The 27,383-nt window shown below is 51.7% G+C and overlaps 1 protein-coding gene and 1 pseudogene across 2 annotated transcripts in view; both read right to left on the bottom strand.

Moving 5' to 3' along the window:
- Window positions 1-673: 673 nt before the first annotated feature.
- Window positions 674-26,305, bottom strand: LOC311166022 (hydrocephalus-inducing protein-like). Its single transcript, XM_084227512.1, has 18 exons — window positions 26,223-26,305; window positions 24,882-24,998; window positions 23,686-23,805; window positions 21,544-21,663; window positions 19,615-19,749; window positions 17,980-18,179; window positions 15,201-15,325; window positions 14,215-14,333; window positions 12,864-13,087; window positions 10,890-10,957; window positions 9,025-9,257; window positions 8,126-8,226; window positions 6,748-6,883; window positions 6,145-6,309; window positions 5,191-5,282; window positions 4,518-4,683; window positions 2,997-3,223; window positions 674-1,142 (listed from the first exon to the last, which is right to left on the bottom strand). Exons 2-18 carry the CDS (start codon window positions 24,951-24,953, stop codon window positions 731-733), a joined length of 2,715 nt encoding a protein of 904 aa, XP_084083638.1. The 5' UTR covers window positions 24,954-24,998; window positions 26,223-26,305; the 3' UTR covers window positions 674-730.
- The window catches only part of LOC311166021 (telomere repeats-binding bouquet formation protein 1-like), a 14,761-nt pseudogene continuing 12,367 nt past the window's right edge, over window positions 24,990-27,383 (bottom strand). The window contains exons 15-16 of the transcript in view: window positions 26,389-26,634; window positions 24,990-24,998 (exon numbers count right to left, since the gene is read on the bottom strand). The product of the transcript in view is annotated as a telomere repeats-binding bouquet formation protein 1-like (transcript). The remainder of the gene's footprint in view (window positions 24,999-26,388; window positions 26,635-27,383) is intronic.

Here is a 27,383-nt window from a genome sequence, read left to right as displayed (position 1 = left end):
ACATTTCCAGCTAATGGGCTTTCTCACACTTCTCAACTAATTGGAAACAATGGTCATTTCTTTCCATTTCCCCAAGAGACACTGGATATTATTCCTTTGTTTTCTCATGCTGCAAAACCCTGCGTCAATGACTTGATGGAATTTCGTAAGTTTTGTTGATTGTAATTGACCTTTTATCTATCTTATCCCATATCTAATAGATAACCAGTGAGAACCTTGATGAGATAATACCCTCACAAGAGTGAGCAGTTTCAACATCAGAACATAGGAGCCTTTTTTAAATTAACAAAAAGGGGGAGATGCCATAGACAGGTAGAACAATGATAAAAGAAAGGCCTTATGAAATCAGGCCTTGATCTGCTCTATTAATAGCTGGCCTGTCATCTCTTCTGAGAGCAGCTGAGCAGTTACAAGTTCCCGTGTGAAGCTGTTTTGAGAGTGAGACTTTGTGAACAATCTGTTCTGAGGGTGAGAAACAAATGCACCTGCAACAACAAGGGATTTGTCCCATGAGAATCAGTGAAGAGAACAGGTAAACAATACAACAGAGAGATTTGATGCACAACTAAAATCTATTTCATTAACCAATAAAAGAGTAAGTGCTAAAAAATTTCTTAACTAACTAAAGTTGCACATGAGGTCTATCAAACTGACTAAAATGAGCTGTGTGAATAAAAAATTAAGAATTCTTCTCCATCCCAGGTCTTCTCCAGGTGGGTCTTCTGGGATTTCAGTTTCCCCCCTTCTTTTGGGCTTTTGCTTCCCCCTTCTTTGGGGTTTTGGGTTCCTTCTTTTCTGGTGCTTTTGTTTCTTTCTTCGCTGTGGCTTTCTTTTCCTTCCCTGGGATTTTGGTTTCCTTCCTCTCTGATGCTTTGGTGTCATTCTTCTCTGGGGCCTTGGTGTTCTTCTTCTCTGTGGCTTTCTTTTCCTTCATCTCAGGAGATCTGGTTTCCTTTTTTGGGATTTTTGTTTCGCTCTTCTCTGGTGCTTTGCATTTCCCCTTCTCTGGTTTTGAAAGTTTCTTCCCCACAGAGACTCCCTTCTTTTCCTTCTTCCACCTATCTTCCTCCTTTCGCCTCTCTTCCTCCTCGGAGGTTTTTCCCTCCTCCTGAATCTTTTGAGCTGGCTGCTTCAGCTCCCTTCTGCAGACAAAATAGAAAACATGGCTGAGAGTCCCCACCAGAAACTTGGGCTCACCAGTCCTGGCTGGCCCTGCACTTCATCCCTTTACCCTGAGGCCATTTCTGTGAATTCTCCTCAGCCCACAGAGGTTGGGAACATCCCAAGTGAGGGCATTGCTGGAAGGGGACCTCCAGGACCAGCCAAACCTGAGCTTTGCCATCATAAGCTCTTGGCTGTGCAAGCTCCCTCTCAAGGCACAGCCAGAGCCCTCCAGCCCAGTGCCAAAGGCTGATCCACCAGCTCTCTGTGCTGATGCTGAAAACACCCTTTGTCTCTTGGCTTCCCAGGTGAGAGCAGAGCACACATTGCCAACATCTGCTCATCTCTCCTACAATTCTTACGCAGCTCATTCAGCCCCCTTCTCCCTGGGCATGGCTGAAGCATGATTTTAAAGAGTTAAGATTTCAGCTGAGGGTTAGAAGCAATTCACATGGATCAGGATGTAAGGTAGATAGGCAGACCATAGGTTATTGATTATGAGATGCTGAAGCTGGAGCTGATTGTTCTATTGTTTACCACGAGGAGCTTCTTTCTAGAAGGAAGTGGAGGAAGTGAACTGGTATAAGAACAAATTTAAACCAGGAGAACAATGGTTAGCACCTGGGCTTGATGTCAATCAGTCACTAAGCAGGGGACCTTGGATCCTGCCAGAGGGTGACAGAGACCTGATGAAGACATTCCTGACTTCATCCCTTAAGACCACGGACCCAATTCGAGACCACTGACCCAATTCAAGGGAAGAATTGCACAGGTGTGAAGGACCAATGACCTCATGTGAATACAGAGTAGGGATGGGAGGTGCTGGGGCTGTGCAGATGTATTGTATGTAAGATCTTGGGAAATAAAGAGAGGGCAAAGAACCTTGGGCAGAGCGGTCACGCCTGTTAGGGACGGCTCTGGTGCCGCCTGCCAGCGTTAATAAACACACCACTGTCTAACTTTAATTAGTTAGAGAGTCTCTGCCCGTCATCTTCGGGTTTAATGACTCCTAGCCTGCTCCTTAATGAGAACAATCCTGTCAGTCAGAAAGCAAAGGCTGCAGGAACTCCTCTCCTGCCAGACAGGCTCTTGGCAGCCAGATTTCCTGCTGGAGCCCAGCTGGGACCAAGCAAACCAGGGCTGGCTGCCATGGAAACCATTTGACGCAGCCTCGTCCCTCTCCTCCCTGTGAAACCAACTCCAGCCTGGCCAGGACAAGTCCTGATGCACAGGCTTGCTTTAAGCAGCCTCCCCTCCCAGCTCCACACTTTGCCTGTGTGTCCTGAGCTGGGCTGCCCTGCTGGAGCTGAGCTTCTCCTGGGCTTGCCTACTGCTGCAGCTGAAGGGGAGCCCAAAGGACATGAGCTTTTCTGGGTGCTGTCCCACCACAAGGAGAACCCTGGCAGATCAGCACTGCAAGGACTTCACCTGGGGCAGGAGCAGGACCCAAAGCAAGGTTTGGTCTGTGCCCCACGCCTGCCCACACCACAATCCCACTGCTTTGGTGAAGAAGGGAGATGATGAAGAAGATGCCACTCAACACCATGGACTTCAAGACACCTTTAGAGGCAGTGCCAAGGCCAGTCCAGAGCCCAGCTCCCTGCAGGCAGCAGCTAAGCCAGGAGGGCTCAGCACTCCAATAGAGAAGAAGATGTTCTGTCTCAACAGAAGAAGGTCCTTCCTCTCTTGGGAGCCAGGGAGCTCAGAGTGGCCATCCCTGGGCTGCTTCTGGCCTTTGCTATGCAGCACCTCTGAGCTCAGAGTTCTTGGAGCAGAGAAGCCCTGCAGGGACAATAACCCCTGGCAGAGCAGTAACCCATGGAAGGCTCACTCACCTTTCTCTGAGAGGGGCCTGAGAGCCACAGTTGATCTCCCGGGGGCTCAGGGAGGAGCTGACACGTGGGGCCTCCATGCTCACCAGCACCTCGGAGGTGGGGCCTCCCTCCACGTGGCACAGCTCCCTGACATTGGAGGTTCTGCTGAGGTGGCCAGAGAAGGTGGATGAGATCTGCTGGCTCTGTCCTGGCTGCAGCACACCTGACAGTGGCAGGATACTGAAAGCCTGGATGGAAGACAGGAGAGATTGAGGTGTTGAGCATGGAAATGGATGCAGAAGAGCATCTTGGAGCAAAGTGCAGCTGTACCTGGAGGGGCCTATTCCCCAAACACTGCCAGAATCACCCTCACCTCATCCTGCATCCATGCCACTGACCAGTGCAGGGACCATGGCCAAAATCTTCTCCCGTACCCATGGGTCAAAGCATTAATTAATACATTACATGAAAGGGAACTGGGATGTCTCCTGGCAGCAGACATTCTCTCTGATGCACAACTTGCCTTTAACAAGTTTAAAAACTTCCTGCTTTTAGAGAAGGAGGAGACTCAGAGTGAGAGCTCTTGGAGCTGAGGGAGGGACTCCAGCCCAGCTCATCTGACTCCTGAGGCTCTTCCCTTAAGACTCTGATTTAAATGCTGCTTTCTCAATTTGCTACAGCAAAAGCTCCTGCAAAAATTTCCTGTGGACCACCTGAGGAGTTCCAGGGGAAGCAGTGCCCTCCACAGGGGCTGCACAGCGTCCTTGGGCAGCCCCACAATGTGTCCTGCACGGCCTCTCCAACAAGCAGCTGCTTCAGCAGCACTTTGGGATGGCCTGGAGGGATGGGAGGCCCCTCTGGGGCCAATGCTGAGGGCCCCCAGTGGCACTGGGAGCTCCAGCCCTGCTGGCCACACTGACAATGGGCAAGTGAGACAGATTCCCTCTTGCCTTCTCCGCTTCCAGGGGAGTGTGCCCTACATCCAGGGAGCACCTGAACCCCTCCAAGCCTCATGGGAAGTGAGGGTTTTCAGCAGTTTGTGCTGGCACCTGAAAAACAAGCCATTTTCTGTGCTGGCAGGAAGAGACAGCCACTTTGCAAAGTCTCTGTCTGTAAGAGAGCTTCAGGGCCAGCAGTGCAATGGCAGCTCTGGGCTGAAAGCAGAGCCCTGCACACAGGGAGTCTGGCTGGCTTGGCAAGAGGCTCCATGGAGATCAGGACTCATCCCAGCTTGCTCTGGGAAGGAAGCTGCAGGTCTGACCATGATGATGCATATAAAAGCCTCATCTTACATTGGGAAGGAAACAAGGGCAAAAAATCCCACACTCAGCACAGGCCTGTAGGATCTGAGTCAGCTTCTCCAAGGAAAACTCTCCTATTTCTCCCTCCCACTCACCCCATGTCCAGCCACTGGCTCTGCTGCCCAGCCCACTGCCCGGGCACAGGACAGCAGGGCAGCAAAAAGGGAGGTCAGCACGAGCATGACTTGGTGCTGGCAGGCTGGGGAGGCAACACAAGCACTGGATGTACAACAAAATCTACCTCTGCTCCTGAAGAGTGGCTAAAATGCTGCACTTCCTTCAGGGCTGTGACTGGCTCCTCCTCCTTTCTAATCGTGAAGTGCCTCCATTGAGTTCCTGAGGAGGAAACACTGCTCCTTTTTTCTTTTGGTGGTTGAGGTTTGAATTTAGGTGGGTAAAGCTCATCTCTGGAAAATAAGATAACTATGAACAGGGACCTGCAGTGGGAGGGAGTGACACCTGCACCAGCAGCGCCTGGCCAGGATGCAGCCCATGAGTGGGTGCTGGGCACGTTGAACTGAGAAATGGATTGATCCAGCCCTTCCCAATCCAGGCTGGAGCAGCTCTGTTCTAAAGGCAGCCCGGGGATGGCACTGAGCTGCTGCAGCAGCTGCAACTGCTTGCACTGAGCAACTACAGAGGACAGGCATGAACACCTTGTGGGGATGCCAAAAGCACAGTGGGAGAGGAAAAGACAGAGAAGGCAGCAGAAAGGTGAGATCTGAGGCACCCAGGGGCAGACCCAGCCAGTGCCCAGCCAGCACAGCCCCCCCAGGGCCCAAGGCCAGAAACTCTGCAGCTCCAGCAGGGATTTCTCAGCAATGTTCCCCTGACACTGCTGGGGGGTTGGGTGACATTTTCCAACACTCCCAGGTGACTCAGCTCACATTCCCCACCCATCCATCCATCCATACTCAGGCTGTGGTGCTGGGATCCTGCCAAGCTCTGTCACCCGTGGCCTTGGGGAGGTTTCTGCCGGCCGTCCTGAGCTTCGTAATTGTGCTCTCTGTGCCAGGAAGTAGCAAGAAAGATTTTTAAAAACCCAAAACAAACCACAACAGGGAAACCAAAAATACCTTCAACAACTCAACCCTGCTCAAGTCATTTCTTTAGGGACACCTACCACTCTCCAGCTGGAATGCTGGTCTTTTGGGGAAAAAGAAAATTACATGTTCCCCTCCAAACTGAAAAGGATTAAGGTAAGAGAACTTTTCAATCTAAAAATTACCGGCCCAAAGGTAAAAGTTTTGCAAGAAATCTTTAGTTAACCAGGCTGACAGTTAAATTATTTGTCCTTCTGGTGGGGAGAAACCCTCCTCTTTAAGGGAAGCAGCCTCAGAGTTAAAAGCAAGTTTTGTCAGACTTCAGGCTCCCTGGCAGAGCCTGCACTGCCTGTCCTTCCTGTTCACTGATTTACAACAGTGCCACAATGGCCCAGGTTCACATGTTTGGTGCCATCCAGGGAATTTGGCCTCGTCATTTCCATGTGTCTTAATATAAGTTTCAATCCTTGCAACCACTCTTCAAATGCCAGCCTTCCTTTCTTTTACAGAAAGCTCAAGGTTCCCAGAAGTCTTCTGACATCCTCTTTTGTGCTCAGAGAGATGACATCTTAAACTAGATGTTTCCAAAGTTAACAGCATTTTAAAGAATAATGAACTAAAATGACCCTGGATTCCAGCTGTGCCCAACTCCATTCTGTGTCAGACACTGAGATTCCCACCTTGAAGGCACGAGCTGTTTGTGCCACCCATCCCTCCTGTCCTTCCCACAGCAGCCTGTGCCTGTTTTCCCCGGCAGAATCCCTGTGCCCTGTGCCCCCTGCCAGGAGCAGTTGCACACAGGCACACAGCTCCCCGTGCCCTCACCCGTGGGTTTCTCTCATCCCCGAACACGCCGATGAGAACATTGGTGCGATGCTCGCCCGGCGCCTGCACTTGCACCACAACGGGGATCTCTGCTGTGCTCTGGGGCTGGACAATGCCACAGGGCTTGGGGCTGGAGTAGAACACAGCAGAGTCCTCCTTGCGTTTCTGGAAGGGACAGAATGAAATGCAGCTTCAGAGGGACCTCTGAAGAAACTTTAGACTCCTTAACATCCACCCCAACAGCAACTTACACACACGTTTAAAACTCCCCTGGACAAAGGTAAAAGGCACAAACAAGATGCAAGAATTGGAGGCTCAGCACTCCCAGGGGATCCTGCAAGGAGGCTGCCAGCACAGGCATTGCTGTCTGTGGCTTTTGACAACCCTCTAAGATCTCCCACAGGAAAACACCCTGAAGGCTAGAACATCAACTGTTTCCTCAGGAGCTTCAACTGCCTCCTCAGGTTTACATTTGGGTAGGATCCTTTTCTCAGCAGATCTTTAAGACTGAATAGAAATTTACAAGGTCTTATCCAAAGCCTTTTTTCCTCGTACAATCTCCTCAATAGTATTTGACAGGAGGAGGTGGATGTGATGCCAAACCTGGGGAATAAGCCCGTAGCAGCCTGGAAGGTGGCTGGGATTCCTAATGAGGATCTTCCTCTCATACGGCACCTTCAGCTGGCACTCATCGTACTGGAGAACATGGGTGGACACTTGGAGCTCAGGAACAAGACATCTGGGCAAAGAGATGACCCCAGGGGAATCAGAGGTACTGAGAGAATAGAGAACATTTACCCCCAAAGATTGGGAAATGGAGCAGAACACATTGGTCACTGTCAAATGGACATTTAACAGCCCTACAGGGATAAATTGCCTTCTACCTCTTCCCACTCCAACGGGTCTTGTCAAGGAGGGCCAAACCCTGAGAGGCAGCACCCAGAGGCTGCCAAGTGCCCCAGGAAGAGCACTTGGTGCCACAGCTGCCCCAGCCCCTCCTTCACCCAAGGAGGCTGGCAAGGACTCCTGTCACAGTCCCAGTGATCCACGAGCTCTGGGGGAGCCTTCCCAACAAGGATCAGGGCTCACTAAGGCTCAAGGAACACACAGCTCCAGTGTCTCAGTAAAAATGACTCCCTTCTCTCCCATAGTGCTGCTGCCCTGCCTGAGAACTCAGCTCTTTGCCCCAGCCCTGCAGGGCACAGACACCAGCTGCCCTCCAGAGTGGCTGATCACCCCCTCCCAGGCCCTGCAGCTCCCTCGCTCCTTCACTCCACAGCTCCAGGCACTGACTGGCCCCAGCTCCACCTGCTGTACACAATGGCAGCCCAGGCACTGACTGCATGGCTCTGCCTGGGACAGGGAACAGCACCAAGAAGCTGCATCCCTCTGGGCATTCAGCTGGCACCCACAGCAGCACAGCAGGATGCAATTCTGCTGCAGCAACAACCACTTTTGGTCTCAACTCTGAGAACATTCAAGCTCCAAATGGCAAGCAGAGGGAAGCAGAAAAACTGCAGCTGACCTGCCACATCCAGGGCTGCTTTCCCCTCCTAAGACCTTGCCCTCAGCACTTGCTGGGAGCCACTTGCCCCCTGCCATGTGCCCTCATGAAGAGAAGCAGACCCTGACTCTCAGCAGGCTGCTTGCTGTGGCCCAAGCCAATGCACACTGCTCACAACCAGCACAACTCCACCTCTTGCAGCAAGAAGGAGAGGAGGCCCTCGGGAAATTTGTCCCACCTCAAGCACCAGAACCCAGGCCCATAAATGATATCATCCCTGCTCCCTTTAGATGATGGCCCAGGGCCGTGCTGGGCTGTGAGCAGGGCTGCTTTTCACCACAGGCTGCTGTCCAAGCCCTGCTGTTCTCATGTCCAGCTGGCACAACATGAGGCCATTGAGCAGCACTTCTCCTGGGCAGCTGCAGCCAGCAAAGCCTGTGCAAGGCAGTGCCTGGGGAGGCCAGCAAGGGCTGGTACCTGGCTGTGATGATCAGTGTTGCCACTCCCTTGCCAATACCCTCCAGATCCACCAGCATCCTCCTGTAGAACTCCATCACCGTGTTGGAACACAGGGTCACCTGGTGCAAGAGAAGAACAGGAAATTCTTCCTTACAAAAGCTCATTACCCATGTGTGATATCCTCAAGTTCTTGAGGGAGGATTTGGCCATAATTCTTCTGCTGCTCCATGTGTAGAGCACAGTCTCAGAGGAAGAAAAGCCTTCTGCCAATACCAGACTTGTTAAACACATCTTGCTATCAGGGCTGAGGTAAGCCACGATAAAACATCAGACTAAAGCTCTCTGCACCACTGCATTCCAATTAAGGGGCCAATTTTTCATCTGACCATAATGACATCCATGCAGAGGAAATCTGACTTGAACACAATGATTCCAGCTTCACAGCAAGAAGATGAGGGCAAACGGTGGCCCAGCAGGTGCTGGGCACTACATGGCTGCAGAGTATTTTGTCCCCCCTGGAGATTCCTGCAGTGAACACAAATCATTCTGCTCCCCAGGAGGGGGGAAATGAGACCAAGAAGGAAAGATGACTGCTTTATACAATGACATCTCTCCAACAGCCACCTTCTGCCCTCATCCTTGCTCTGCCCACTTGCAATCAAATCAATTGCCCTCAAAAACACAAGAATGGCTTCAGGCCTTGACCATAAGTTATGTGATCTCAGCAGATGATTTTGGAAACCAAACAGTGCTCCTGGAGGAACATCCCGAGCAAGGCAGCTAGCAGAGGCCTCCCAGCAGTGCAGATCTCTCACTCCCAGCATGCTCAAAGCTGGCACCAGAGCTGAAGCCCTCCCACACTCCAGTGCAGCTTCAGCCCTGCTGCTGCAGCGTCTGTGGCTGCACTCTTGCCGTACCTCGATGTCCTGGTGTCCCTGGGGGAGGATGGTCCCTTGGCTGGGATTGATGCTGAACTCCCTGGGCTCCACATAGAAATGGATTCCCTTCCTCCAGGCTGGGTCGCTGTCCCTGCGGATCTGATCCACGCTGTCCACAGCCGGCTGCGTGCCATCGTCCGACATGCGGAGCTGGAACCTCAGGGGCACCGGGGAGCTGTTGGTGAGGCGACAGCGCTGGGTGTAGGGAAAGCCTGGCAAAGGACACAAATATCCAGGCAGGCACCCACTATGGCATGATCCTGGGGTGAATATCCTGCCAGGATGAAAGTGGGATTGGAGTTCAGCTCTTTATTATCAGAGCTACAGCTCACTGAGAAGCTGCGTGAGGAATTAATTGGCACTTAGTTCCCTCTGACACAGATTCCAGACTGCAGCCCTGAAAATGCCCACTCCTAGCCCTGCTCAACACTGCAAGCTTCTCTCTTTGGCATGGGGAGGAGCTCCCTCACCTGCCCCAAACCAGCACCACTTATTTCTCAGTGATGAGTGTGCACCCAGACCCAGCAGTTACTCTCAGAATTCAAGCTGGAAAATTCCCTGGGAGGCCTGCCAACACTCCCACTGTTTTCAGAGATATATAAACAGTGAGTTGTCATTGAGAAGAAGCTACAGCAAAAGAAAGTGAGGATGGAATCAGGAACTAGAATGTGAGGCAAAGCACCCTAAAGCAGCTTCTCTCTGCAGGATCCTTAAGGCATCTCTTGGTTTGGGCCAAACAGACTGAGCACATGACAGCTCAGAGCCCACTCAGCTGGGGGCACACCCGAGCCTTGCTTTGAGATTAGCAATGAGGAACCAGGTTCCACCTCACCCAACAAACGGGGACATCACACCCATGCTGCTCACTGGGATTGCTGTCTGCAAGGATTGACCCCACTTTAGCTCTGGATTTGCTTTCCATCCTGCAAAGCCAGAGATACAGCCACTGATCGTGGGCATGTCCTGCAGAGCCCGCAGAGCAGCCACAACCTGCTCTGCAGTGCACATCTGGCTGGGCTGGCCAGCTCTGTGGGGAGGAGACTTCTCCCCAGGCCTGCTCACCAAGACTCACTGGAACACACATGGGCAGAAAAAACAACTGCAGCTGCAGCCCAGAGCTGCTCTGTGCCCATCCAAGTGACCACTGCCAGCTCCAGCACTGACTCCAGCAGGGAGGCAAGAGAGGCACAAAAAGGACAAACCCAGATGGCAAAACCTCAAATGAGACTGAGCTCAGCACACAACAGCCAACACATACAAAGAAGCAAAGATACAACAGCTGCCTTCAGCTGGAGAGACCTTAGGAATGAAATCAGATTCAGCAGGATCAATCTCCTGGTTCAGAACCACATTTCCATCTTTTACCTTTCTCGTTTCATTTCCTCAAAAGGCAACTTGACAAGTGCCCCCGTGCTGATGCAGGCTGGGGAAGAAGTAGCTCAGCAAAAACAATGAGTTCCCTTCAAAAGCTCATGAACTGCTTTGTTCTTGGTTTCGGCTTGGCAATGAATGTTATTCCTTTTCCCATAGTTTTGCCTGGCAGCTCTGTCATTTCAAAGGTATAAGAATTTGGAGGGAGGGGCTCATCTTTCCATTGCAGGAAGATTCCCACCTTCCTTGGCACACATCTGTCTTTTAAACAGCACAGAGACACCAGAAAATACTGACTTTCTATTCCTTGCTTCTATTGCATCTCACAAGAGCAAAATGCCACCTGAGGCAGCAGCAGCAGCCCTGCAGTTCACAGCCTGGAGAGGCTGCTGGGGCAGACCAGGAGTCAGGGATGCTTTTCTGTTGGAAGGCACAGATCCCTGACGCTGTGTCCCAGCCCAGGGAACACTCACCAAAGGAGATGTCCCCGAAGTCGAGCTCAGGGAGGTCAAAGTGCAAAGTCGGAGCAATGACGCTTCCTCTGGAGGGCGAGGACAGAGGAGGAAATGGCTCAGTTAAAGGAATTGCAAAGGCCTGGCTGTCGTGGCTCGGGGGCACAAAACCTGGGCTCAGGGCACCCTGGGTTTCCAACCAACACAGCACCATGTGCTCAGCACAGGGCCCTGTGCACAGGAGGCAGCTAAAGCCAAGGGGCCAGCAGCCAACAGCCACGGATGGGCTTTGGGCACAGGGCAGGCAGGAGAAGGCCCCTCAACACACACCCAAACATGGCTCTGTGCCTCACTTTCCCCATCTGCAATGGGAGGGACATAAAGGTGTCCCCAGAAATTTCTATAAGCAGCCCTTCCAGCCACAGGTTCCCTGCTTTGCCTATTCTTAGCTGGAACCGCTGTTCCCATGGAGGAACTTTTTCAGGAGAGTTTGACCCAGACAATCATTTTAGACAGAGTTCTGAGACATGAATCCAGGGCATTCCCAAACATCCTCTGGAAAGAGTAGCAACAGTTCTAGCCAGGGGACAGATGAATCCTAGAGGAAAGGACCAGCTTGTCAGCAGTGCACCAGCTGGCACAGCCAAGAGCAACAGCTTCAACAACCAAACCAGGGTGTCCTGAATCCAGCACAGCACCTCAGCTCTCCTTCAACTCAGCAGACAGACTCCAAAAGTCACCAACATTCACTGAAATCAGCACTTGAAGCTGCACAACACTCACCAGTTGATTTCATGCTTGATGCCAATCAATGCCCACTCTGCCTTTTGGTTCCAAATCAAGGAGCAGTGACCTGGGCCTTCTGTTGTGTTCACAGGACTGCCCCTGGCTCTGCTCTGCACATCTCAACATGAGACACCTGCCCTTGCCCAAGGAGAAAGCTGCTTATGCAGAAACACCCCATGGCCACTTTGGGGCAGGGACAGAGGAGAATCAATGATTTGATGGTTAAAGGTTCCCTCTTGATTTCCAAAATACAAAAGCAGCACTTTTCCTCCAAAAAACAAAGCCAGCATCATTGTTTCTCCACTGTGGGCACACCTACTCAGCACTTTTCTCTTGCTAAGTAATATTTTCCTTGTTCTTTTTTATCCAACTCCCTTATCTCATTGGTATAATCCAGTGCAGATTGCTTTCATTTCTTTACTGCCTTGAGCCAGTGCCTGCCCACAGCAGCAGCCCAGCTCCAAAGCTGCAGAGCAGCCAGCATCAGCTCTCCTGCTCCCACTACATTATCCTAGCAGCACATGGCTCAGGCTGGCAGGGACAAGGCCTCACGCTGCTGTGCTCCTGAGCACTGAGCTCTGCCTCCCCTGGGATCAGCCCTTCTCCCTTTGGCTGCGCCAGGATTATCTCTTGCCATGGCACCAGCCCACGCGAGGATGCCCAAGTCCTTGGGACACTTCCTGCTGCACACTTCCCTGACTCCCACATCAGCCCTTTCCTGCCTGTGCCAAGGAGGCACCAGAGCACTCTGTGCACAGCAGCTGGGAGCACAGCTTGTCCCCCACAGCAGGGCTGGCAGAGGTGAGCTGAGCCTGCTGCTGCCCATCTGCCATGGATTGTTAACACAAGTTTTTACAAACACTGCTGCTGCTGCTGCACAATCACCCAGGCTGGCCCATCTCCAGAGCCCTGGTGGCCTTGCTGGCAGCTCAGGTGGGACATCCCAGAGCAGCTGCTGCCCAAAGCTGATCCATCCCACTGCCTGCCATGGCCCAAGGCACAGGGAGATCCCTGCAGGGAGGAGTCATTCCAGCTCCCAGCTACCACCCAGGGCAGGAGCCATCCTCACACTAAAGCAATGCCAGCATCACAGCAGAGATTCAGACCCCAGGAAACACCTTTTTTCTCTGCTCCAGCCCAACATGAGGTAGGTGGGGCATGTCCCAGAGACAGCCTCAGATGTGCCCACTCAGCTCCCAGGGTCCTTACTTGATGGTCAGGATGGCAGGCGTAGGAGATCCAGCCACTCGGAACTGGAACTCTTCCTCAAAGCTCCCCAACACGGTGGCACTGAAGGAGATCTGCACACTCTGGCTCCCACCTGCTGCAATGATGCCCTCCAAGGGTGCAAACTTGAAGCAGGAGCCCATGCTGGTGGCTGAAGGGATACAGCTGAAGGGAGCAACCAGAGCTCCTTGGTTCATCAGTTTCACCTGCAGCAGCAAGAAAGCCAAGTGGAAATATATATGGAACCTTCCCTTCTTGGGAGTTATTGTCTCATGATGCCATGAACACCCAGAAAAGGCAGAAGATGCTTTGAGCTGCTGAGTGGCAGAAGGCAAAAGATACAACAGGACAAGTTCTGCCTTTGGGTTTTCATGCAGAGCAGAGAGAACTCCACAGAACTGCAGTCACCCTGGGCTGAGCCCATGCACACAGAGCAGTGCACCTCTGCTCAGCATCACCAAGCTCACTGAGAGCTGGCCCTGAGAGCAACGTGGGCTGATTGCAGCTGCCTAGTCAATCACCCCAGAGCTGCTGCTGCCCCACTTAGCACAGCTCCAACAGCACCATCTGCTCATTCACCTTTTCCCATACCATCAAAACAATACACTGGGAATGAGGCATCAGCACCAAAATGTATAGACAGCACCATCTTTTGGTAAGAAAACTCAGGGTGTCTTTCTCTTCCCCAGCCAAGCTTTTGAAAGTGTCTGCCATGATGCAGGGCCTCATTTTCTACCTCTTCACTTGCTCTCTCATGATGTTTTTGTAAACTTGACACTATTGTGGGGGAGGCAAATAGGTAGGAAAATCCTTTGCTTTATTCCCAGGAACACTTTTCTCTTTCTAGAGCCAGAGATGCACCAAGGCTGAAGTGTGATGAGGGGCTGGTCAGCAAGGGAGAGAATCCCAAGGCTTTCCTGTCACTTGCAGCAATAAGCAGGAGACACTTGGCTGGAGGCTGTTTGCAGTGGGCTGAAGCTCAAAAGCAGCCAGTTTGTTGCAGCTGCTTCTGCAGAGCCCAGCCCAAAGGTGCCTTGTGTCTGGCACTGCCACAAAAGCCTCTGAACATGCAGCTTTTGGAGCCAGTGCTGGTTTCATGTGCCAAGGGGTTGTTGTGCAGAGAGCCTCCCAGCTGAGCCCTAAGGAAGGCTGCCCAAAAGCAGGGACTGGGGCTTCAGGAACAACAGACACACCTTTCTGACCCCCCAGATTTCAGCAGGACATCAAATATTCACTGCTCACAACTGCCCAGGCTGGCAGCAATTCCACAGCCCTACCAGGCTTCCTGATGCCTCAGGAGCCATCAGGATCCCTCCCAAGCCCTGCTGCTCACCTCACAGACATGGGGGGTGTTGACAAAAATGTTCCCAAGGTCCAGAGTCTGAGAGCTGAGTTCAACCAAGGATCCTTGGCCTTCCCCTCTGAGCTGCAGGGGCAGCCTGCTCTCACGGCCTGGGGAGAGATGTCCATTGCAGTACAATCATTCCCTCTCTTACACTGGATTTTCCAGGCTGCCTCAGTGCTAGTCCCTGACTCTGAGCTGGATGCAAGCAGCTCCTGATGCGGCAGGAGAACATATGGACCCTTCTCTTCCCTCAGGAGATATCCCTTGGGGCTGACTTCTAATTTCTAACCCATTCCTCGGGCTCACTGGGAGGTGATCCAGCTTCTCATCTTAAAAACCTAGCTGGAGCATTGCAAATCAAATTAAAAAGGGACAAAGGAAAGATTAGTAAGTACAGAGCAGCTTCTATATGAAGACTGAATAGGATTCCTCAGTCTAGAAATGAAATTGGAGAGGTTTGCAATAGCATGAATGGCCTGGGAACAGGGGACAGGGAAAAATTTGTTTGGATTTGTCACAAAAAAGGAACTTGAGGGTCTGAAAATGTTGTTAGGCAGAAACTATATCTCTGTGTAAGGGCCACATAGAAAAAGGCTCTGTGGCAAGCCAGTGGAGAAGCAGCAGGTGGGACAGAGGTGGGCAAGAAATCCATTGCATTGGAGAGAGGCTGATGGAGACCTCCCCTACAGCACTGCCCAGGAATCAAAGAAAACGTCAGCCAGGCACAGCCACATGGTAGTGGAGAATCAGGGATCCTCCTTCCTCCCCTCAGCAACTCCCAGCAAAACAGGAGTCCAAACTCTTTGCCTGTGAGAGGGGATCCACTTTCTCAAGGCCCTAAACACCAAGGAGTTCTCAGTTTGCTTTGGGGTAGAGCTGAGCAGGGAGGTACCTCTGGAGGGAATGCAGGGCATGGGACAGCAGGGAGCCATGGTGCAGAACTGTCCTGTGCCCCTGCAGGGCCCAGCACTCACCTGTGCTGCAGCACACTGCCAGGGAGCCGCAGGGGTCACCGCTGGCCCGCGGGTGACATCCCACTGTCCCCTGCACGGTGTCACCAGTGCCCAGAGCTCCTGTGGTCGGCACCACGGAGAAAGGACTGCAACACAGACAGAGGGAGCAGGGCTGGGGGGACACCTGGCCAGGAGATTCCTTCTGCACTGCAGCTCTCTGCAGCTGCCTTGGGCAGGCAGGGAGCAAACCAAGCACAGGTGGCAGAAGACAGCCAGGACAGACAGCATCAGAAACAGCCACACAGCCACTGCTGAGGAGATCCAGCCCTCACCAGATCCTCTGGGGAAAATGACCTCAGCTACCCCATACTCTGCATCCAGCTCTCTGCCATGAGCCTCAAGGGTCCCACTGCCAGCAATCCCATCACAGAATGCTTTGTGAAGAGCACAGAGAGGGTTCAGAGCTATCTGCATGCACAAACTGACACTGACAGCCTCAGGAATTTCTCTTTTCCTGCTGCCTATAAACCTCATCTCAGGAGATGCAAATGTTATGGCACTCCCTGTCCTGGGAGGTTACAGCCTAGCAATCAGACAGGGAGAAGGAACTTTTCCCTGAAGACCAAGGAATAGTTACTGTTGAATTTGCAGTGTGGTTCTTCGGTTTCTTTTCCCTTGAAAACATCCTGATTTAGCCTAAAAAGGATACAATTTTTCAGCATTTCAATGAAAGCTCCTCTAAGAAAAGGAGCAGTCAAAGCTCTGAGAGAGTGCAAATGCAGATTAGAGCAATACAGTGACATGGAAACAAGACCCAAAAGGAGGATGCCATTTACAGTCAGAAGGGTCCAATCCCAGCTCAATGAAGTACCATGAGCAGGAGCACATCAAGGAAGCACAACGGGAGGTTTCTGTGTATTTACCAGCAATGCAGTCTGGGACTTGGGGTGGTCATCCAGGCTGGTAACTGTTTGCTTGGCCCAGCAGAGAAACTCTGGGCAATGTCTTGGAAATAATGATGCAGATGTGTTGGTGCACTTTGGATTTACCAGGAGCAATCAGGATTGGTCACCAGGGCAAGAGCTCTTGCCTGACAAACACCAGACTGTGCTTTGATGCTCAGGGACAGCTCAGGGGAAATGTGCTTCTGCCCAGCAGCTGCTGGGCTTTGTGCTCTTCTACAGCCCCACTGAAGAAACAAAAGTTCCTGGCCTTGGTGCTTTGCTGCTGCTCAATCTGTCACTTCAAAATGTCTTCTGGGGACTTTGCTGATGAATGCATCACACACAAAAACAAAGAGAACTTCTGGCAAGCTGAGCTTTGCTCATGTCAGCAGTGACAGCTGATGAACTTGCTTCAGGTTCTGCTCATGAAGGACCTCTTGCTGCAGTGATGGGCTGAGCTGTTCCCATTCCCACTGGGGAGAACATCACTGCTGGCTGATGGAGAAACCTTGGGCCAGCAATGTTGATGTGCTGGGTGTGAGACTTTGGAGGGAGGGCAGGAAAGACAAGGCCCCAGCAGCCCCAGAGCCAGATCAGTGCACGGGCTCCTGCCTCTGCCCCGGGGCTGATGCCAGCACTGCTGCAGCTCTGCTGGGGCTCGGGGGGAGCAGAGCCTGCTGGGGGCAAGGCACAGCATCCTTTTCTTAGTCTTGTGCCAGAAATTTCATCAGAACAGAGAAGCTGCCAGTTAGGGGAAACCCTGGCCAGGCTTCAGCACTACCTTCCATTCCATTCCCTTCCCACTTCTGTCCCATGTTCCATGCTCCTGCGCTCAGATGGAAGGACGGGAATAACATTCCTGGGGGTGACTTCAGGGCTTGCCTGAGAAAGAAGGTGTCTTCTTCTTTTCAAATTAGCAGGAGAAGAGGATGCAGCCAAGTTCAGGACTCGGTTGTCAGGACTGAAAAACTGACTGCAAATCAGCCCCTGCATCTCCTCCATCCTTGGGCTGTCCCCACCAGACTCCTCTGTTCCTGCTCAAGCAGTCATCTCTCACACACACCTGGCTCCCCAAGACCCAAGGACACAAGCTCTACAGCTACACTTAGCTCCTCTGAATTTCAGCCAACAGCACTAAGCTGTTCCCTCAGCCCAGAGATAGAAGAGCTGGCAAGGAGACATCCCTGACACTGTAATAACCAAATGAAAACCACTGCCAAGAGATGGGGCTGGAAAGCTCATTTTTGGCCCTTTCTCTGTTAATTGGCAGCTGCTCCTTAAGACACTTCTCACACTGTTACATCCATCCTCTCAATGAATCACTACTTCACCTGACAGGCAGAAAAGAGAAGGCATGGAGGGGCTTTTCATAGGTTGTTTTCTTCTGCTTTTTAAATAGGTCTGTTGATCTGTTTGTTTCATTGTATGGCATCTAAATACAGGTCCAGATCTCCCAATGGCACCTTGAAATCCCCAGACACTGCTCTTGCTTTGAGCAGTGTGTTTGCTCAGATGATTTCCAGAGCTCCCCTCCAGGACCACTGCAAAGCCACGTGCCTCTGGCCTCCCAGAGAATGGCTCTATTTGACTGACAGTGCTGAGGAAGCTTTTCAGAAGCTGCTTGTGCTCAGGAGAGTGCAAGCCAGCTCCCAACATGTTCCAGCAGCCTCCAGGTAATATGGGACAGAGAAAGTTCAAAGGCCACTGAAAGCAAGAGCAGATGCCATCCATTCTGCTCCCTTCCAGCCAGGCTGCAGGCCAGCAGCTGCTGTGCTCTGGTTCCTTTTGCTGCTCTTTCCCAACTCTGCTCTCATCCCCCAAAGGTGTTTTGCACAAGGACAGATGAGCTGCCTCACCTCTGGCTGCTCAGCTGGTACCGAGCTGCCCGGGTACCCACACTGGGCACCAGCAGAGCCTGCTGGGTGCTGCACTGGGCTGCACCCTTGGAGATGTCCAGATGGGCAGGGGAGTCCAGGACAGCTCGGGCACCAATGGCCCGAACTGGCACAACTATCCTTTCCCTGGTAGTCATGCAGATGAGCTCGTGGCAATAATCCTGCAGGAAAAGAAACTGGCTCAGCACAGGGCATTTAGTGTCATCCCCATGGCAGAAGAAAAACCATTTCTATAACCCTCCAAGGGCATCCATTTACCTATTGCACCCTAAAATGAACACTAAGTTCTACTAATATGTCACATTTTAAAGGCACCCATGCACTTTGCAAAACCTATCTCAGTGGCGTTCAGCTCTTGTGTCATTTGGGTCATACCCATCCCCTAGGCCACCATAATTTTCATTTTAAATTTTAATGATGTTAAAGAATTCCTAAGTCCCTTCTAAAGGAGCATGGAGCTAGGGAACACAAGACATTCCTCTTTAGGTTTCTATAGACACACTGTCTGAGAACAGGACAAACTGTTCAACTGACTCTAAGCAGCAAAAGAAGATGAGAAAACAGCTGCACCCAAAGAGATCCTGCACCTCTGGCCTGGTTTAGAAACATCAGTTTGCTCAGAAATCCCCTCAAACTTTGCCTCTCCAACCAAGTCAGGAGAAGAACAGTGCCAAGAGGCAGCAGGATGCTGTTGGAAAGCTCCTCTCTTTGTTTCCCTGCAAGGCTTCCTCCCTTCCATGCCATGTCCTAAACCCTTGCATATGAAAACGCCTCCAGATCAGAACATTAACCCTCCAGATCCCAGCACTGAGATCAGACTTGCCAGGGCCTCAGCACTGCTCTTCAAACCTGCACACAAAAGCACCTTTGGCACGGGATGGGTGCCAGCTGACAGAGCAAGCACAGTGCCAGGCATGAAGACACAGCCCCAGCAGTGTCACTGCCACGGGCTCTGGGCTCACAGCTTTGCCTGCAGCTTCTACCTGCCCTGCACCAGCTCCTTCAGGCAGCTGTCCCAGTCCCCTGCAGCTCAGCAACCTCCTGCTGACCAAGGGCACCCAGAGCCCAGTGTGCCTGTGCCAGGCCGGCCTCACGGGCACAACACATCCTCTGCCCTGGCCCTGCAGCTGCACCATGCTCACTTGTGCTCTGGGACAGCACAGCTGCAAGGCTGGAGAGCAGAGGGGCTGAAAAAGCACCGTCTTTGCTCCAGCCCAGGGGCAGGCAGGGAAGCTGCTGCCACTCAGGGAGGAGGAAAGCTCTCTGACCTCTTTGTTCCTCTGGTGTTTTCCATCATAATGAAACCCCTTCCACTGGACCTAGAGATGGCCCAACATCTATCAACAGCCCTCTGTCATTTCCATCCTCTTCCCTGTGCATCTTCCCTTGGCAATGCTCAGGGATGGGCAGGGAGGGGAAGCAGAGCCTTTCAGGCCTGGCTGCAGTGCCTGCCAGCCCCTGCCAAGGTGTGACTGCCTGCAGGCTGCCTGCCCACGGCCTGCAGCCAAGCTCACAGCATGCAATGGGCTGGAGCCAGAGTGCAGGGAAAACAATGGCTGTGCAGATCACTCTGTGCTTTGGCTCCTCCAGTCTCACCTTGTTTTCGGCGGGGCTGAAGCGGATGCGCACAGGGGCAGAGGCGCCTGCTGGCACCACATGGTACACATCCCTGGGGCATGCCAGCTGGAAATAAGGGCAGCTCTCCATGCACACCTTCACCAGACGAGGAATCTGCAGCAAAGACACCAAATGATCATTCTGACACTTGTGCAAACAGCACCAGAGGAGACCTGTCCCTGCCCTGCTCACATCCCTCCTTGGCCCCTTCTCCAAAGCACTTTCAGCTGGGCAGGCACAGCCACATCATTCACAAGGCTGAACTGGAATCCCTTCTGTCTGCCTCCAGCATTTTGGCCAGCAACACTGGGGCAGTGCCTGCTGGCAAGGAAGGGCCAAGCAGGTCAGCACCAGCACGATGGAGACAGAGCACCTGAACCAAGTCATCTGCATATTCAACAAGGCCAAAAAACCTGCTGGCTTCTGCCTGCACACAGCCATGCAGTTGTCATGTTCCAGAGGGGGAAAGTGCTACCTGAAAGCAAACCAGCACATTATCCTGGGGGAAGGAAGAAATTCCCTTCTAGCAGATCAGGTTTGGGCAGGGACCTTGTGGGGATAGAGTCAGGCAAGCAGAGCAGCAAGAGAGGAGAACAAAACCTGTGGCCTTACTGGGAATAAAACCAAACCGGAAAAGCAAAAGAAGGAAGGAACACAGCAAGACAATCCCTAAAACAAGGAGAGGGGAAAGAGAATTTCAATGGGCAGTAAAGCAGCAAGGAAGATTCATAAAACCATGAGAGCAATCAGCTTGCCAAAAGTGACAGAAACACAGACAGGCTGTGCCTATTGACTGTGGGCTTCAAATGCACTTTCTGCCTGGAGAAACATGACCAGCACTGACTGACAGTGTGCTTCCAGGATGAAAAGCCAGTCTTGGCTCTCCAGGCCTTCTTGCTGCCTGTGCAGGCAAGCTGGGCTGCTGGGCATTCCTGCCTGCAGCCAGCAGGCCAGGTTCTGTCCTCTGCCATTCACAGACACAGCAAATGCGCATTTTCTAGCACACTGACAGCATCAACCCCTCAGCACCAAAATCCTCTCCAAAAGTCTAAACCAGATGGTTTGAACTCCCTCCTGTCTCCTCCCACCAGCCCACTCTTGGCACAAGCCTCACTTGAGAAAATGTTTCCCTGACTCAAATTCAAATGGTCTCAAGTTTTCCTCTTTACATTGGAACACAACTGCTGACATTTTTCAACTTTTTCCCCTTTCAGCTCCCTTGGGAAACAGCAAAACAATCCCAATTTCTTCAAGTGAAGGTTGGAACCTCCAGGAGTACATGGCTTTGGATGTGCTGTGGTTCTCCAAAGGGAAAGCAGAGCACCGTGTTGCTTTTGGAAAAGCTGAGCAGAGCTGGATGAAGCTGAGCAGGAGCCTGAAGTGGCACCTAAAGGCCTCTCACTGCTTCTGCTCCCTCAGGCTGATTGCAGGGCTCTTTCAGAACACAGCTGCTGCACTGCCAGTGCCATTCATGAGAAGTGATTCCAGCATAAAGTGGAAAGGACTCAGCCCCTGAGATTTGACTGTGAGCTGCACAAAGGGAGCCAAACTGGCTGAGAGAGGCAGAGATTCCTACCAGGAGCCAAGATTAACCAAGGAGACACAGGCTGTGCAATAAACTCAAGGCAAAGCATGAGAGCAGGTAAGAACTGTACAGCCCTCAGCATTCCTATCAGTCCTGAGCTTTTAAGAGGGGGAAACTCCTTTGGGATAGACACCATCAATGCATGGCCAAAATCAGGGGACAATTCCCAGCACAGGAAGATTCCCAGCATCTTGCAGAACAAGGTGCTGAGACATTTTCTTCTGCATGTGCTGCAGCAGATAACTTGCTTTGCTGTACACTGGGGGAATGACAGCACTCTCCTCTTCCAGCACAGTGTTAAAGCCCTGGCTGCCAGCACTTACCCTGCCCTTATTAATGAGACACAGCACCATTTCAGAGACCTCCCGAGCAACGAAGTTCTGAAATACCAGCTCTGGTGGGGAAACCCCAAACCAGCTCTGTTTCGGGGCAGCTGATGGCAGCTGGAGAGGAAAGAGAGAGCAGGGAGAGCTTCAGCTGCTGGGAAGAAGGTTCATGCAGGAGAATCTTCCACTGATCCCCAGGGAAGTACAGACTCTGGGGGAGCACATCTGCCCAGCCCACACTGGGCAAACAGTGGCTCACCCACCTCTGCTCTGAGCTGATCCACAGCTGCTGGGCCACACAGAGCAGCCTCAAGCCAAGCTGCTCTTTTGGCATGTATTTCTCCAGCTTGCTTTCTCCACAATGCCAGGCAGCACTTCCCTTAAGCACAGCCTGGTGCTCAGGTCACAGAGCTCTGGGGCACTGACTGAGCACTCATGGAGTAAGTAAAACCCATGGATTTACAGGAGACTCCATGGGAAACAATTTTGGGATGTCCTTTACTCTGAGACAGGGAAACCCAGGCCCACACAACTGCAAATATCTTTTTTGCTCTAGAAATTACACATCAGTAAGAAGAGCACAGGCGCAAAGGAGGTGGGAGAGATGAGCTGATATTTAGCTGAAGCCAAAAGGTTATGAAGCAAAAGAATGGAATTTGTTGGTTCTATGTGTTGTTTGTGGTTTGGATTTGTTCAGGTTGGTTTGTTGAGTGTTGCAGTGACAGGGACAGGGTTGAAGACCTGACCAAAAGGAAGGGGACAAGAGGGGAGGGGACAGAAAATTTGGTGGTCAGTAGAGAATGGAAGCTCCTGAGTACCCATCAATGGGAAAGGGGACAGGGACTGCCCCAGCCGGGTATAAAGGGCACAGAAAGATTGCCATTTTCTCAGAGGGTGTGTGTGTGCTTGGCTCTGGGGGAGGGAGACACGCCCGGCTCAGCTGAATCCTTACTAATACACAGTTTTCTTTTGCTTGGATGATTTTGTCCCCTTTCATTCTACTTAAAAGTTAGTGTGTTTAAAACAGAGGGAAAGGCAAAAATAAAAAGACAAATGAGGTGAAAATCAAAAGACAAGTGAGGTGAATGCTGAATGAGGATAAGGTTCAGTTATTTTTTCAGCAACTTGGGTAAAAGTAGAGTTGGTATCTCCTTTTTCCATGAGCTTTAAATGGCTGCTTTCTTGTCATTATTGCTATCTTATTTAATGCCATTCTAGAGGCACGTCTGGAATGTCACAACAACAGCAAAGGCTACTGGAACAGAGACATTGCTTTGAGAAAACTCTCCCCTGCTGTGTCTGCCTTCTCCAGCCACACTGCTGTCACTGCAGAGACACAAGCAGGTCTCCTGTGGGACTTCACAGCAGACACATTCTGCTGAAGGCAGCGGCTGCAGTACACTGTCCCTTAGTTGTGCCCTTCCCTGAGGGGTTCCCAACGCCCCTCTCCAGGGCAATCCTCAACCAGTTTGTTCCATGTCTCTTGCTGCCAATTTCCTGCTCAACAGCCCACCTTGGTCACCTACCCCTTTGGACTGTGCTTTCTACTGAGCCAGTCCTGCCAGAAAAGCAGCTTTAAACACACCTCTCAGTAGGCACTGATCCAGATAAAGCACATCCATTCCCCTCTGCCCAGGGACAGTCCCCTGGACATCTGGCAGCCTGCAAAATCCAACAGCCCGTCAGGGTCCAACACATCATTCCAGCCCAAAGCAGAAATGCAATTTGTTTTGTTAAATCTGAAGTAATTCCTGCAGATCCTTGGCCTTCAAAGGCCAACGCTGCCACTCTGGAGGGAATCCTGTGACCCCAAGCATTTGATGGTGACCACACCAAAGCAAGAGGTGGCTATTTCAGCAGGAGAATGGCAAATGGCAAATGGCAATGTTGTGCCTTTGTGTCCCCAGCCTTCCCCCTGTCAGCAATGGCAGCTACACTCCAGCACAGCCCAGCTCCTTCAGCAGAGGTCATTTGTGTTGCTTAGTGCACATCAGGACTCCCAGTCCACCACTCCCAGCAGTTTGCAATGACAACAGCACCTGCACACTGAGGTGTTTTGCTGGAGGCAAGCCTGTCACAAGCACACACCCTCTTCAAACTCCATGATAAATAGCAAGGAAAAGAGCAGGAAAAGGCTACCTTGGGACGAGTCTCACTCTTGTCTAGAAATGGGCCAGTTCTGGGCAGAATACTCCCCCCAGTGCTGGCCTCCTTCTTCCTGCTGGGAAACTTCTCCTTCTGGAACTTAGAGGGAAGCAGCTGAAAGGCAAAAATCACATGCTAGAGCCTCAGAGATGGGCCTGTTCAGAAAGGCTTTCTTTGAACAAGTAGCACAGGTGAATAACTTGTGATCACAGCCACTAGGACAGTCCTGGGAGCCCTGGAAGTTTCCTGCTGAAATCCTTAGCATCCTTAGTAAATTAATAATACAGAGTGCAATACACATACTCCAGCCACATGGCTCTGTCCCATTTGCTCCTCCCTGACTGGATGGGACATGGTTGGGGATTTCTGCTCTTTGGGCATTTGTTTCCTCTTATGTTCCCTTGGATTGAGGCAGTGACCTTTCCAGAGAATAGGGAGGAGCTCTCAGAAGTGCCTGAACTCCATCCCTGCACAACACTCAGAACTCACAGCAAGGAGATATCGCTGCTGGCTGAGTCCAAGAGATGCAAGAAAAGAAAGTTGTACCAAGAGAGAGGTGCACAGGAATGTGTCCAGGTTTTGGTGCTCCCTATTAATTGTTTTCTATGTCTGGGCTGACAGAGCCCTCCTCAGAAGAAAACAGAGGGATCTCCTTGACAGAGCCTCAGCACTGGGGCACCTTCAGCCTAAGGAGCTCCAGACAGCAAGGGACCTTTGTGGCCCTGGCTCCAGTGCTGCCTGCAGGGCTGGCTCTGTGCCCACACAGGAGCTGGGAGAGAACAGCTGCTCTGGAAGCTCTTCCAGCTGGGACACCCCGTGGCTCTCAAGACTTTGGGAAGAGTTTGAGCTTTCCCCCCCCACATTCCCGGGTGCCCAAGGGCAGGATGGTCAGAGCAGCACAGGTGAGTGCCCAGCCTGACAGAAGGAATTCCTGGGGCAAAGGGAAAGGGACAGAACACATGCTCAGGCCTTCAGCTGTACATTGGTTTCACTTGGCTCTGCTGGCACAGCCAGGCAAGGCACAACTGAAGCATCCCACAGTGTTCCCTACTGCATCAGGACAGCCCCCACCAACAGGAGCACGGCACAAAGGGCTGGGCAGCTTCACAGCGCTGCTGGACAGCAGGGCCAGGGAGAGCAGGGACACCAGGGCACTTGCCAGCCTTAGCACAGCCCCAGGGGCTACTCACAGTATTTGGCTTCAGCCTTTCCCTCAGCAAAAGACGAGGTGTTGGTGTCTTCTTCTGGAATCCAGACGCCATTTCCAAGGGATGATGTCACAAATGGGCGACAATTCCTCAACACAACTGGAAGGAGCAACAATGGAACTCTGAAAATCCACAACCCAATTCATGGCACATTCAAGGCATACAGTGGGGCTAAAAAATTTGATATGATTTGAAAGTAGCTAAGTGCTTGTTTGGCATAAGTAGCTGGTATTGTTAGGCCTCTAGTTGGACTTGATTTGAACTATATGGCTGCCTTGTGCAATTCAAAGATGGATCGTACTGAAACCTGGAGCTCAAAAGCTGAACAATAATAAGAGTTGGAACAGACAAAGCTGTAGCTTCAATATTACTTCAATATAGCTGGAGTGGGCCTCCTCTTCTTTAGGCTAAACCACCCTTGCCCTCTCAGCTGCTCCTCACAGGACCTGGGAGAGACTGGAATGTTATGGCTAATGGCTGAAATCTTGTTATGAAGGAACTTTTGCCCATTCTGACAAAACTGAATAAAGAAGCTGCACTGCTGCACCACTGAAGCCCAGCCCTCCCTGAAAATGCCTCCTGACTGGAACTTGGGACTGGGAGTTAAGCCACTTAAAGGAACTTGAGACAAGATCAAGGTGACACCATTGTCCTTTTAGCTCAGGTCTGGGGAGAAGTGAACAAGGCTCATTGAGAAAAATGTATCCACAACAAAGCCAAACCCAGCAGCTCTACTGAAAATCAGCTCTGCCTGACTTCAGGCTGGGCAAGGCATAGCCACAGACTCGTCTGCTGAGGCCAGGTTTGCACACAAACCTCCCATCAACAGACGGGGGAGGAGGAAATTTTGGGGGTTTGGTGCAACCTCTGGTAAGGGGCAGTGGACACCCATCCTCCCTCAGACAAATGGGCTCAGCTCTAAAACCCCCCAGCCCCAGAAGGCCACAGCCAGGGCACATTCCCATGAGGGCCAGCTGAGGGGGGGTCATAACCCATCCAAGACCTCCAAAGTGCCCCCACACTCATTCCTGAGGCCTTGCACCAGACAACTGCATGGCATGCAAAGGAACACAACAGACCTGAAAATCCACAACCCAATTCATGGCAGGCTCAAAAGGATATACTGGTGATAAAGATTTTATATTATTTGAAAGTAGCAAGAGACAGAGTCCAACTTGCCCCACCCCAAGGAGGTGCCTGTACATGCAACTGAACTGCTGCATGAGGAGAGTGGCATGATCACATCCTCTCTTTCCCTTTGGAATTCCCTTTCAGAGCACAGATGTGACAAAACCAAAAAGTACAACTGGAGCCCATCTTTACCTTCAAACGAAATTCAGGACTCCTCGCTGGCAGAGACCAATGCCCTGCGAGTTCAGGGCTGGCTGGCAGAGACAATCTCTGTGCACAAGTCACCTGGCGAATCCCTGGGTGCGGCCGTGGCAGAGCCCAGGCTGCCAACACCCAGCCCAGAGCGCTCTGCGCCAACTGAGGCGGCGGCGCCGTCACAGCCGCTGTGGCCGCGCTCGCGGTTCCCCGGCAACCGCGGCACCCGATTGTCGGCGCCGGGCCGGGCCGGGGACGCCGGGCGGGCCTCGGTCCCCGCTCCTTCCAGCCCTGCTGCCCCCTCGGGCCCCGGGCGCAGGGCGAGGAATCCGCTCCGGGGCCCGCACCGTGACGGGCACAGCGGCAGCGCTCGATATCGCCGGGGCTCGGCCCCAGCCCCGGGCTGCTCCTGCACAAGGAAGGCGGCGCCGGGGGAACCCAGGCTCGGACACTTTGTGTTCAGCGCACAGAACAAGTGGGAATCAGCCACTGCAGGCAGGAACAGGCACCTTCTCCTTCTTCCTAGGGACACACAAGGAGCAGAAGGCATTTCCTGCTCGAATGGTTTATCACCTCATCAGCAGCCAGGAATTAGGGCTCCAGAAGACTGACATGATCACATCCTGGATTTCTCTTTGGCATTCTCTTTCAGAACACAGATGTGCTAAAAGAAAAAGAAAACAACAACAATATTGATCAACCTCTATCTTCAAATGAAATGCAAGACTGATTTTCAGTTGTATTCCTAGCATTGTAATAAAAACACACTCTAGAATCAGAATTGTTGCAATTTCCTGTTGGCAATAAACTTGAGATTTTAATATTCTTGCAGTAAACTCGAGATTTTAATACTTTTTCTGAGTTGATCTGGAATATATGGGTTTATATATTCTAAAGAACTTAAGGCTTCTTAATTACTGCATACAGCTCCATGCTGCTGAGCAATAGCACAGATTGATTGTGTCTTCAGCAGAACTGGTTTGTCTTAGTGGAAAGACTTAGAAATTAAAAACTTTTCTAATTAACCAGAATTAAGAAAGTACTTTTGAAAAGGAGGGAAAAAAAGACCAACCCCATTAGTTTATCATGTTTCTAAGTCTACTACTCTGTGCAGCCTAAGGAAGCTGTCATGGAATAAGGGAAGAGAGATCTCACAGC

Source organism: Fringilla coelebs, assembly GCF_963513975.1.
Source record: "Fringilla coelebs genome assembly, contig: SCAFFOLD_32, whole genome shotgun sequence".
In the NCBI taxonomy this organism is placed as follows: Eukaryota; Metazoa; Chordata; class Aves; order Passeriformes; family Fringillidae; genus Fringilla; species Fringilla coelebs.
Note: the sequence above shows the minus strand (reverse complement) of the source record. Positions and strands in the feature narration are given on the sequence as shown.